We start from the raw sequence: 12,097 nt of genomic DNA on the forward strand, positions 1-12,097 counted from the left end.
GTTTGTCCCTTTGGGGGGATCAGCCTGAGCTTGCAGGGGCTCTGTCCTTGCCATCAAACCTCTCCTGGAGCACTGCTGCCAACAGGATTGCACCATGTTAAAGGCCTTGGTGTTAACCTCAAATAAGCTGCTGTTAATACTCAGTAATATGAACCTGGCAGCACAGGAGGTGAGTGCTTCTTACCCCTGGAGCCACTGTTCCAATTCCTGGCCTCACTCATACATGTTACCTGCTCCTGGAGGGCACTTTATGGCTAAAAAACATTTTTTTTAAAGGAGAATTCAAAAGCCAGTATGGACAGAAGCATTTCTCTGTGGGACTCTCAATTTATCACTGGCCATTGTTGAGAGCATGGAAAAGTTTTCCTGTGTGATCAATGGGAGAATTTGTTTGTGTGGCTTGGAGCTGCAGGACCTCACTGAACTCACTCATTGCTCCTATATATTGTTTGCTGTTCCTGTGTAATACATGACCTAAATTTCTTACCTAAACACATATAGAAATCCATATTTTGTTCCCTCAGATCCTGTCTCATTGTTCCATGTGGTGCTTTGGGTAGTGGCTCTGTTGATTTTTTTTTTTTTTTTTAATATTTTTGGCTCTGCTTCAAACTAAGTCAGCAAATACTTTGCTATTAAACCATGTATTTTCTGTGCTCTGTTTATTTTTCAAAGGAACAGATAATTGCTGTTTTGGTAAAACTCTGACCACATTAAGTCTGACTCCTATCAGTCCTGTTATTTTTATGAAAGGCTTTGCTGTATTCAGTGTTAGCAAAGCTCACAGCTCCCCACATTCCCAGATTTCCCATTTCCCACTATGGAAAACAGTGCCTGAAAGAGCAGCACCACCTGTGGGAAGCACCTGGGTTTATTTTCCTGTGTGATTTTAATGGATGGAGAGCTTAGGAGAGTTCTAGAGCTGCTTTTGGTGTCCCAAGAAGATCTGACCCTGTTGGGACCTCTCTGGTGCTGGGAAGGAAATCACAGAATTAACAAGGCTGGAAAAGACCTTGGAGATCATCAAGGCCAACCCATCCCTGCACTCTGGGGGGAAAAAGGTTGGGTTTGGCTGATGACAGGTGGAAATGGGCGAAATGTGACAATGGCAACATTCTAGCAAGGAATTCTGCTCCCTTGGTTTGTCATCAAGCCCTGGGTCAGAGCAATTGTTTCTCTTGCTGGTAACTCCTGGGGGTGCAGGACTCCAGGGCAGCATTTAGTGATCCTCCTGAATAATCTGGGTTGGGGAGATACAAAGAGATACTGTTCAGTAGCTGGTACCAATTTTGATCCTGTCATCGTTGCAGTGGAGGGTGAGGCACAGAAGAATTCACCCTGAGCCTCAGTCTCTAAGCAATGATCAATTTTCTTTGTTATTTTCAGTTCTGCTTTAACTTGAAATGCAGGAGACAGCAGGGTTTGCAGCTGGAAAATCAGAAGTCCATCTGTGAGGCAGATGCTTTGCTGTGGAGGGAGCAGATCAAAGGGTCCCAGGGTGATCAAGGTCAGGAGAGACTCAAAGCTCATCTCATTCCAAACCTCAGCCTGGGCAGCAGCACCTTCCCCAAGATCAGCCTGCTCCAGTCAAAGATGCAGCATTAAAGTGGAGTTAAAATAATTTTAAGGATCTTTTCTGCACCCACTTTCAGCTTTTAGAGGTGTTGGAGGAGCCTCCAGGCCCCTGAGGTGTGGAAGGAATTCCTGAACAGAGCAGTGAGGCCATGGAGAGGTGCAGCAGAGGGTTTCCTTCTCCCTGGGAATGCTGTGCTGGGTAAAATCAGGCAGAATTTAACTCTGCTGCTCATTTTGATTGCTCTTTATGGACTGGTTCTGCTGATGTTCTCAAGCAATTTCTGTAGAAAAATCCAGTCTTTTATTCAAAGGTCTAATGCTGTTTTTTCTCAGACCTTGAATGATTCATGGGGATTTTTCCTGCATTTATAAAATGTCACTCCTGTGGTTTGTTATGATGTATGGCCTGAACATTCCTGGTTCCTGTGATGCCAACTTATCCATCTTCTCTGTGGCCTGTTAGTGCCTCAGCAAACAAGCCCTGAACAGTTCTGGAGCTGCAGATGTTTATTCCTAAATGGCATCTTGGCTTTCTCACAGATGTTACAGCTCCTAAAAGGTCCAAAGCAATTTGCTCCCTGCTTCTCCAAACCCTTATCTCCCTGGAATGCCTCATTCTTTATCCCAAATCCAGTTTGTCTGAGTGGCTGTGTGTGCTGAGCCCAAAGCAGGGATTCAGGAGGGTTCAGCTATGGAGAGCTCTCCTTCCTGAATTTACTTGATGTTGAATTTGTGCAGCTGAATTTGGACAGGTCCTTCCTGTGAAGCTTTTCCCAACCCTCCCAGGACAATATCTCCTGCAGCTCTGAGCTGATGGGTTATTGTTCCTCTGTTTGGCTTGGCCTCAAGTTGAAAAATAAAAAAAAAAATAAAAAGAAAGAAGGAGGAAAAAAAAAAATGCTGTTACTATTTTGGAACTTTGATTTGCAAACCACTTTTCATTATTTCACTTTCTCCTAAACAAATCCAAACCCTTGCAGTATCGTGATGTTTAAGTCAGTGGAAAAAATGATTTCAGAATTTGGAATGGAAGCTTGAAGCAGTGGGATTCAGTGCTTCTAACACCATTCAGCTCCCTAACAAAGTGCTCCATTTGGAACTAATCAGAGCTTTGTGATTTTTCTAGGCCAATTTGGAGCTGCTTTGATGTGAGACGGGATCAGATAGTATGAGCTCAGGCAGACAAGACATATGGGCTAAATTAATCCTTAGCAAGTCTAGGAAAATTAAATCTTTATGGCAAAAAAATGGAGGTTATGTATAAACAAAATGCAAATTATAAGCTGCACGCGATGCTCGTTGTAAGGAGAGTGGAGAGGAGGGAATACAAGATAAGAGGCAATAAATTGTAACAAACTGCTTGTTCAGAGGTTTTCTGGAGCTGTGGGGCTGCTCTTACCCAGCTTCAATCATTCTGACTGTTTATATTTCTGATTATTCTGAGTATTTGGGACCTGCTTGTCCAGGATAAGGCAGCTCCTTTCGCAGGCTGCTCCTCTGGGCTGTCCCTTTGCCCAGGATGCTGCTCAGCCCTCTGGAACTTCCTCCCAGAGCCCTGGGCTGGAGGGAGAGTTCAGTGAGCTCCAGGAGAGAGGCTGGGTGAGAAAAGCCCAGCTAGAGCCTGACTCTGGCAAAGGAAATTTCAGCTCCTGCCCACCCTCCTGCCAAGCTGGCACTTCAATGGTGGCTCTAAGGGCAAGCTTGGTGTTCAGTTTTGGTAGTGGTGGGAAGCTGTGCTGAAGAAACAATGTATAATTAGATAAATATAACATTTTTGCATTATATATATAAATATATATAAAATATATAAATATATAAATATATATACATATTTATAAATATATATAAATATATAAAATATATAAATATATAAATAAATATATATATATGTAAAAAATAAGCTTTGTTTTTTTGTCAAGAAGTGCTGAAAAGGAAAGCAGCTCCCTGTAACCCTCTTTTTTCCTGCCACTCATCTGCCATCCTGGATGGATTTCTTTACACATAGAAGCTTTTTTATGGATGTCAAGTATACAGAGCCTTCCTTTCACTTGTTCCACTGCCTTAAGTGTGTATAAATCTATAAATGTCACTCTTAAAATGGAGCTCACAATAGGTATTGTATGGAGTGGGGCTGTGCTATTTCTGCCTTGCATTGTGTGTGCTGACTGACGGCACCATGAGCAGGAGGGTGTGCAAAAATTTGCTGCAAAATTGTCCCAGCTCAGGGCACTGTGTCAGGGGAGCAGGGTCTGAGGGAGCCTTTTCCCTTCCAGGGACCTGGAGCTGCTGCTTTGGAGTTACCCTGAGTGAAGGAGAGCTCATTTTGTTATGGCAAGATGAACATTTTCTCCTGGCATTTGTGCCAGGCTAAAAATCCATGTGGAATTCTAATTACAGCTCAGGTTGATTCCAGATGGAACAATTGAATTTCAAGTCACACAGTTCCTCTGAGGAGGTACTGGGAGTGTTTTTGTTGGTCTCAACTCCCTCTTTAAAGCATCTTCTCAAGGTTTTTAAACCCTTTTTTGTTTTGATGTTTCAACCTTCTGCTTGGGCATTGCTAGTGTAGAAGTTTCCATTGAAATATGATCATGACAGGTTATTAAATGGCAAAGACAAGAAAATCAGGGTTTTGCTGAGAATTTGTTGTGGAAATGCCTTGAGTCTCATCTCTGGAGAGGTAATGGAGCCCCATGGAGCCACTTCCCACTCTCTCCCATCCCAATGCCAGGGGAGCAGAACTCCTGGCTTAGGATAAATTCAATAGGGAAAACAGAAGCCACACATGCAAGCCAAGCAAAGGAATCAATTGCCCATGGATGGGCAGGGTTTGGCCATGCCAGGGAATTTCATGGGTGATGATGACTGGGGAATGCTATTGGGGTCACTGAACATCCCCTGCTTCTTTCTTCTTCTATCCCCTGGAGCAGCTGTGCCCAGCTGTGCCCATCACCTGTCCCAAACCCCTGTGTCCCATCCCAAACCCCTGTGTCCCATCCCAAACCCTTTGTGTCCCATCCCAAACCCTTGTGTCTCACCACAAATCCTTGTGTCCCATTCCAAACCCCTTGAGTCCCATCCCAAATGCTTGAGTCCCATCCCAAATCCTTGTGTCCCACCCCAAACCCCTTTGTGTCCCATCCCAAACCCTGTGTCCCATCCCAAATCCTGTGTCCCATCCCAAATCCATGTGTCCCATCCCAAATCCATGTGTCCCATCCCAAATCCTTGTGTCCCCACCCCAAATGCTGGTGTCCCACCCCAAATGCTGGTGTCCCACCCCAAAGCTTTGTGTCCCATCCCAAACCCCTTGTGTCCCATCCCAAATGCTTGTGTCCCCATCCCAAACCCCTGTGTCCCACCCGAAATCCTTGTGTCCCATCCCAAACCCCTGTGTCCCATCCCAAACCCTCGTGTCCCATCCCAAATGCTCGTGTCCCCATCCCAAACCCTTTGTGTCCCACCCCAAATCCCTGTGTCCCATCCCAAATCCCTGTGTCCCATCCCAAACCCCTGTGTCCCATCCCAAACCCCTTTGTGTCCCCATCCCAAATCCCTGTGTCCCATCCCAAATCCCTGTGTCCCATCCCAAACCCCCTGTGTCCCCATCCCAAAGCCCTGTGTCCCACCCCAAATCCTTGTGTCCCACCCCAAATCCTTGTGTCCCACCCCAAATCCTCGTGTCCCATCCCAAATCCCTGTGTCCCATCCCAAACCCTTTGTGTCCCACCCCATATCTTTGTGTCCCATCCCAAACCCCTGTGTCCCATCCCAAATCCTTGTGTCCCATCCCAAACCCCTGTGTCCCATCCCAAATCCTTGTGTCCCATCCCAAATCCTTGTGTCCCATCCCAAACCCTTTGTGTCCCACCCCAAACCCTTGTGTCCCCACCCCATATCCTTGTGTCCCACCCCGAATCCTTGTGTCCCATCCCAAACCCTTTGTGTCCCATCCCTTGTGTCCCATCCCAAACTCCTGTGTCCCACCCCAAATCCTCGTGTCCCACCCCAAATCCTCGTGTCCCACCCCAAATCCTCGTGTCCCACCCCAAATCCTCGTGTCCCATCCCAAATCCCTGTGTCCCATCCCAAATCCCTGTGTCCCATCCCAAATCCCTGTGTCCCATCCCAAACCCTTGTGTCCCATCCCAAATCCCTTGTGTCCCATCCCAAACCCCTGTGTCCCATCCCAAATCCTTGTGTCCCACCCCAAACCCTTTGTGTCCCATCCCAAATCCCTGTGTCCCATCCCAAATCCTTGTGTCCCATCCCAAATCCTTGTGTCCCATCCCAAATCCTCGTGTCCCCATCCCAAATCCTCGTGTCCCGTCCCAAATCCTCGTGTCCCGTCCCAAATCCTCGTGTCCCGTCCCATATCCCTGTGTCCCACCCCAAATCCTTGTGTCCCCATCCCATATCCTCGTGTCCCATCCCATATCCCTGTGTCCCACCCCAAATCCTTGTGTCCCCATCCCATATCCTCGTGTCCCATCCCATATCCTCGTGTCCCACCCCAAATCCTTGTGTCCCTCCCCATATCCTCGTGTCCCATCCCAAACCCTTTGTGTCCCATCCCAAATCCCTGTGTCCCATCCCAAATCCCTGTGTCCCATCCCAAACCCCTGTGTCCCATCCCAAACCCCTGTGTCCCATCCCAAACCCCTGTGTCCCATCCCAAATCCTTGTGTCCCACCCCAAACCCCCTGTGTCCCATCCCAAACCCCTTGTGTCCCTATCCCAAATCCTTGTGTCCCATCCCAAATCCTTGTGTCCCATCCCTTGTGTCCCATCCCAAACGCTCGTGTCCCCATCCCAAATCCTCGTGTCCCATCCCATATCCTCGTGTCCCATCCCAAATCCTCGTGTCCCATCCCATATCCTCGTGTCCCATCCCAAACCCTTTGTGTCCCATCCCAAACCCTTTGTGTCCCATCCCAAACCCTTTGTGTCCCATCCCAAACCCTTTGTGTCCCATCCCAAATCCCTGTGTCCCATCCCAAATCCCTGTGTCCCATCCCAAACCCCTGTGTCCCATCCCAAATCCTTGTGTCCCATCCCAAATCCCTGTGTCCCATCCCAAATCCTTGTGTCCCATCCCATATCCTTGTGTCCCACCCCAAACCCTTGTGTCCCATCCCAAACTCCCTTGTGTCCCATCCCAACCCTTGTGTCCCATCCCAAACCCTTGTGTCCCATCCCAAACCCCTGTGTCCCACCCCAAACCCCTTTGTGTCCCACCCCAAACCCCTTTGTGTCCCATCCCAAACCCTTGTGTCCCATCCCAAACGCTTGAGTCCCATCCCAAATGCTTGAGTCCCATCCCAAATGCTTGAGTCCCATCCCAAATGCTTGTGTCCCCATCCCAAACCCCTGTGTCCCATCCCAAATCCTTGTGACCCCATCCCAAATCCTTGTGTCCCCATCCCAAAGCCTCGTGTCCCACTCCGAATCCTCGTGTCCCATCCCAAACCCTTTGTGTCCCATCCCAAATCCCTGTGTCCCCATCCCAAACCCCTTTGTGTCCCACCCCAAATCCTTGGGGTGACCAAACCATCCCTGAGTTCTCCACCTCTTCCAGCACAAATCCAAACCAGCCTCACCCCAGCTTCTGTGAGAAAATTAACTTTACCCCACCCCAAACCAGCACCGTGTCATAATATAAACGTGACATTTTCCAGGAGCCCTTTTCCCTAGTTTTCTTGTGGAAAAGTTAAAATGTGTGGTGTGCAGAGGTTAAAGGTCTTACAATCTCTCTGCAATTGACTGCTGGGTGAGTATTGTTTCAGAAAGAATTATGCTGTAAGGAGCTTTTTAGATTAGCCAAGATAATCTCAGTTTGTGAATAGCTGCTGACTGCAAGCACTTCCCTGAACTGTTACTGGGGGAATATCAGGAGTAACACCCTCAGCTCTGAGAGAAAGCAGAGTGCCTTCCCAGGGGATCCCTCACTCCAGAGGAGCTGTGATGTTTGTGTGTTCCCTGGGTTTATTTCAATGGATTTTTGTGCTTTTCCTTCCAGGTCACTCCAAGGTCAGAGACCCCCATCAACAGTGTCAGTAACAGCTTGGAAAATGTGCTCCACACATCCACACATTCCATGGAGGAGTCACTGCCCAAGAGGCCTTCAGGGAAACACTCCAAAGGTTTGTCCTTCTCCTTGTGCTGCTGCCTCACATCCTTGCTGATGCTCAGTTTGATTTTCATTGGGATTGGAGGCTGGAATTTTGCTGCTTTACTTCTGGCTTGAGCAGAGTTACACAGAAATTTGTAGGAAGAGTGAGTATTACAGCGACCTTAGACGGTCACTGTGGTGAGAGAAGGACGAGAATCTTGTTTCTTGATCAGAAGGCTTGATTTATTCATATAAGATATATAATACATTATAACTATACTAAAAAGAATAAGAAGAGAAGTTGCAGAGAGCTGCTAAGCTAAGAATAGAATAGAAAGAATGAATAACAAAGTTCTGTGTGCAGGGAATCTGTCCCTGAGCTGCTCCTGTGATTGGCCTTTAATGGTACACATGGAAGATGAGCCAATCACAGGGACACCTGCTACATTTCACAGCAGCTGATAACAATTTTTTACATTCTTCTTCTGGGGCTCTGCTTCCCAGAAGATGGACAAATCCCAAAGAAAGGATTTCTATGAAAAAATGTCTGCGACAAGTGAGTGTCAGGGAGAAATGGTCAGTGAGAGAGGAGTATCCTGATTTTTCCATTAGGAAATAAACAAGAAGGTTTTTTGAGATACCTCCTTTTGAAATGCCAGCTTTGCTTTCCAGTAATGTTCTCCAAGAGTGGGTATCTTGGACATTGCACCTCTCAGCAGGTTATTTCTTGGATAAAGCAAGAAATATTTCTTGCTTTAAAAGGTATTTAAACAGTTTGGCTGCCACTTCCACCTTTCTCTTGCTTTCCAAGTATGAACAGAGAGGAGTGGAAGAGAGGAGACAGACCTTGTTCCTTTCTCTGTTACAAAATAAATCTGTTTTTTCTAATGCTGTATTGGATACTGACCTGGCTAAAAACTGGCCTTAACAAATCAGGGTTAATTATTCCATTTCCACACTCCAGGCTCTCTTTGCAAGTATGAAAATGTCCAGGCTAAAATGGGACTAACATTATTTTTATTTAATGCATTTGAAAGATCACTGGTAATGAGGAAAGTCTTTGAACTGGGAGCTGCTCTTTGTGCAGAACAGCTTTTGTGAGCCCTGTAGGGCAGAATTAATCAGGGGAAATATCTGCCCTCATATGTTGCCTTCCAATATCATTAAAAATACTGTCAGGCACCATCTACATTTTTTAATTTGGAATTTGTTCTCTTTTCTTCCACTGGCTTCCTACAGAACTTTGCAAATACAGTTTGATACCAGAAAAATTCAATCATTTCAAAGCACATCTTCACTCAGAGGATCTGATACAGCTCAGGAAGGGTTAAAAGTCCCAGGAAATGTTGAGTTGCCTCCTTCTCAGTGACACACTCCCCTGTAATCCCAGAAGTGGAAGGAGCAGTCATTTTTTACAGCCCAGTAATGCTGCAAGGAGCCATTTCTCCAGCTGTAAAAACCATCAGGGTAGAAGAAAACGCAGCACTAAGCAGAAGCATGGCTGGGTTTGTGGCTTTCATCTGATTAAAAATAGGACAGGGTTCAAGACTGTTTTCATTTGTACCCAGTGATTGCTATTCCAGTACCATATATGCTAAGATTAGTCATGGTACGCTGTGAAAATTAATTAGGTTTTGCTCTGATCTGTTTTTCTCTTATAGAATACCTGCCTGGTGCTCAGTTGAATTTACAGACTGCCTCAGTGAGGGCTGGGAAAAGGGGGTGTGGAACAAATACTGATATTCTGCTTTCTGCTTCACCAGCAGTGTTCAATTCTCCTTGATGTGTTGGAGTTCTGTTTCTTCAGCTTGGAGTGCAATTTAGGATTATTTGCCACCTCAATCCACTGTTGCTGACTTATATTCCTCATTTTCATAGCAAACACAGCTCTTAATTTGGCAGGACCCACCAACATTTTAACCTGGAGCACATAAAATTGTCATGAAAGCACGGGATGCTTGGTTTTCATGGTGTTGTTTTTTAGTGAGCCTGGTTTCAGGCAGCTTGACAGGACAGGATTTCTCCCCAGGAGCAAGGAGCTGCCCAAGGTCATCATTCCTCTCCTGGCAAAGCCCTGGAGCTGGAAGAGCCTCAGTTAAAAAGGCTGGAGCTGAAACATGAGAAAGAAAAGAAAAATGAGAAAGGTGCAGTATTTGTTGTGCTTAGCTGGATTAGAGACAGTTTGTATTAACCCAGGGAATGTTTTAATCCTCATTTGGAGACATGTCAGTAATTTAATTTACTCTCCACAGCTGAGCAGTGACTGGGGTTGTAGTAGCTGGGACCTGGAAGCTCTCAGTGACTGTTTTCCTTAATCCAGCACTTTTGGCATCAAATGTTTTGTTGCTGCATGGGAGGGAGAGCAGCACTGCTGGCTCCCTCAGGGCAGTGTGTGTGCTCCTGGCTGTGGCAGCTGCAGTGTTTGCTCAGCTCGTGCAGAGACTTGTCAGGTACCTGGCAGGGATTTCAGGGTTGTGCTGCCTCAGGACATGAATTTCTAACAGCAGTGTCAGCCTGAGAACCAACCTTTGCTTTTCCCTCAGGGGCCCAGCTCGCTGTGGGAGCATTGTCAGACATTCAATCAGAAATTGTGGATTGGAAAGATCCTAAAGATTGTCTAATTCCAGGCAGGGACACCTTCCACTAGCCCAGCTGCTGGATCTGTGCTGCAATACTCAAGTTGTTGAAACCAAAAAACTCTTGTTTTTTTATCAAAATTCCTCACATTTTTTCCTGCTGTTTCTCCAGGCTAAACCCCTTTGTCCCTGTGTACATATCCATGGTAAAATGGAGTAAAGCAGGTGGACATTGCTTCTAAGTGGCACTGGGAAGTTCTGTGCCTGCTGCCATCAATATTTTGGGGATCTGTGCTCTATCTGGGCTTTTCTTTTATAAAATAAAGTTGAAAAACTTGCCTTGTGCAAGTAGAGAAAAAAAATACAGATGGGTTCTGACAGAGGGATGTGGAGCCCTTGTGAAATCCAGCAGCTGTAACATGCTCTGAATTGTGCTTTTTATTCCAGTGATTTAGGGCTGTTCAAAGCTGTTTCCACACATGGGGAGTTGTTTTAACTGGAGGGGTGCAGAGGGGGGCATATGTGGCCCGAAGTTTAGAGTCCGGCTCGCTGAGGGCGAAAGGCCGACGCCCCTCTGCAATTCCTGGCCAGCGCCCTTCGGCGTCTGAGGGCCTCGGGCTGTGCTGGCTGTGCCTGGCTCACACCGCTGGTATAGGGGAGGAACGGAGCTGACCATTTCCCGGGGGTTAAACATCGGTTTATTGAAGGTGTTGCAGGATCCAAACACCGGGAAACCAACCGGGAAGAAGTTTCTCCATCGGGGGTGAAACAGGATTATAAAGGAGGGGTGCAGAGGGGGGCATATGTGGCCCGAAGTTCAGAGTCCGGCTCGCTGAGGGCGAAAGGCCGACGCCCCTCTGCAATTCCTGGCCAGCGCCCTTCGGCGTCTGAGGGCCTCGGGCTGTGCTGGCTGTGGACGGGCTCACACCGCTGGTATAGGGGAGGAACGGAGCTGACCATTTCCCGGGGGTTAAACATCGGTTTATTGAAGGTGTTGTGGGATCCAAACGCAGGGAAACCAAGCGGGAAAAAGTTTTTTCCATAGGGGGTGAAACAGGATTATAAAGGAGGGGGGGTGGGTACAGGCGGAACCAATCGGGAAAGGTGAGGGGATGAAGTTCACAGAACTGACACTCCATGGAGACCAATAATCAAAAGGTAAAGGAGGTGTCCTGGGACCCCAGCCAGCCACCATCTCCAGAGAGGAGAAGGTTCTCGAAACCTGGGAGGAGAAAGGGGGTGATTGACTGGACCCAGGGAGGAAACAACTTTCACTTATAAGGGAAACCAGGGGAGGAGCAATTACACATCGGCAACTATGAATAGCGGTTACTATGGCAACTTAGCTGACAGGCTAGCCGTGGCGGGAAAAACTGGGGGAACGAAACCATTTTACACATAATAGGGGAGAACAATACATAAATTGGGGGAATAACACAAGAAACTTAACAACACACTACAACAGAGGGAACTTTGGGAATTGGGGGCTTTCCCTGTGCTCAGGATCTGCTGCTGTGCTGGAAGCTGCACCCAGGCTTGTTCACAGGTATTGAGGCACTGACAGATCTCACTGGTCAGAGATGAACACACAGATTCTTGGGTTGCATACAATTAAAATTCCAAGGGAGATCTGTTGCTTTCTGTCCCTCTTCCCACTGTTCCTAGAATGCAGTCAGGTTTTAACACCATTTGAACAAAATAAATTAAAATAAAGGTTGGGCATTTTTTATCTCCTGAGCATTTCCCTGTAGAAAGTGGTTAAAAAAAAGTCACGAGTTAAAATGGCTTTTCACTGCTTTGTTTTGCTGGCAATCCTCTGCTGGTAGCAAAGGGA

General features: G+C 46.8%; 1 protein-coding gene across 1 annotated transcript in view; it reads left to right on the top strand.

Annotated features, from left to right (window-relative positions):
* The window catches only part of ZCCHC14 (zinc finger CCHC-type containing 14), a 61,462-nt gene that overhangs the window by 9,233 nt on the left and 40,132 nt on the right, over window positions 1-12,097 (top strand). The window contains exon 2 of the mRNA XM_064722769.1: window positions 7,595-7,718. Within this exon, the coding sequence (XP_064578839.1) occupies window positions 7,595-7,718 (124 nt within the window). The remainder of the gene's footprint in view (window positions 1-7,594; window positions 7,719-12,097) is intronic.

This window comes from Zonotrichia leucophrys, chromosome 11 (genome assembly GCF_028769735.1).
Source record: "Zonotrichia leucophrys gambelii isolate GWCS_2022_RI chromosome 11, RI_Zleu_2.0, whole genome shotgun sequence".
NCBI classification, from domain to species: domain Eukaryota; kingdom Metazoa; phylum Chordata; class Aves; order Passeriformes; family Passerellidae; genus Zonotrichia; species Zonotrichia leucophrys.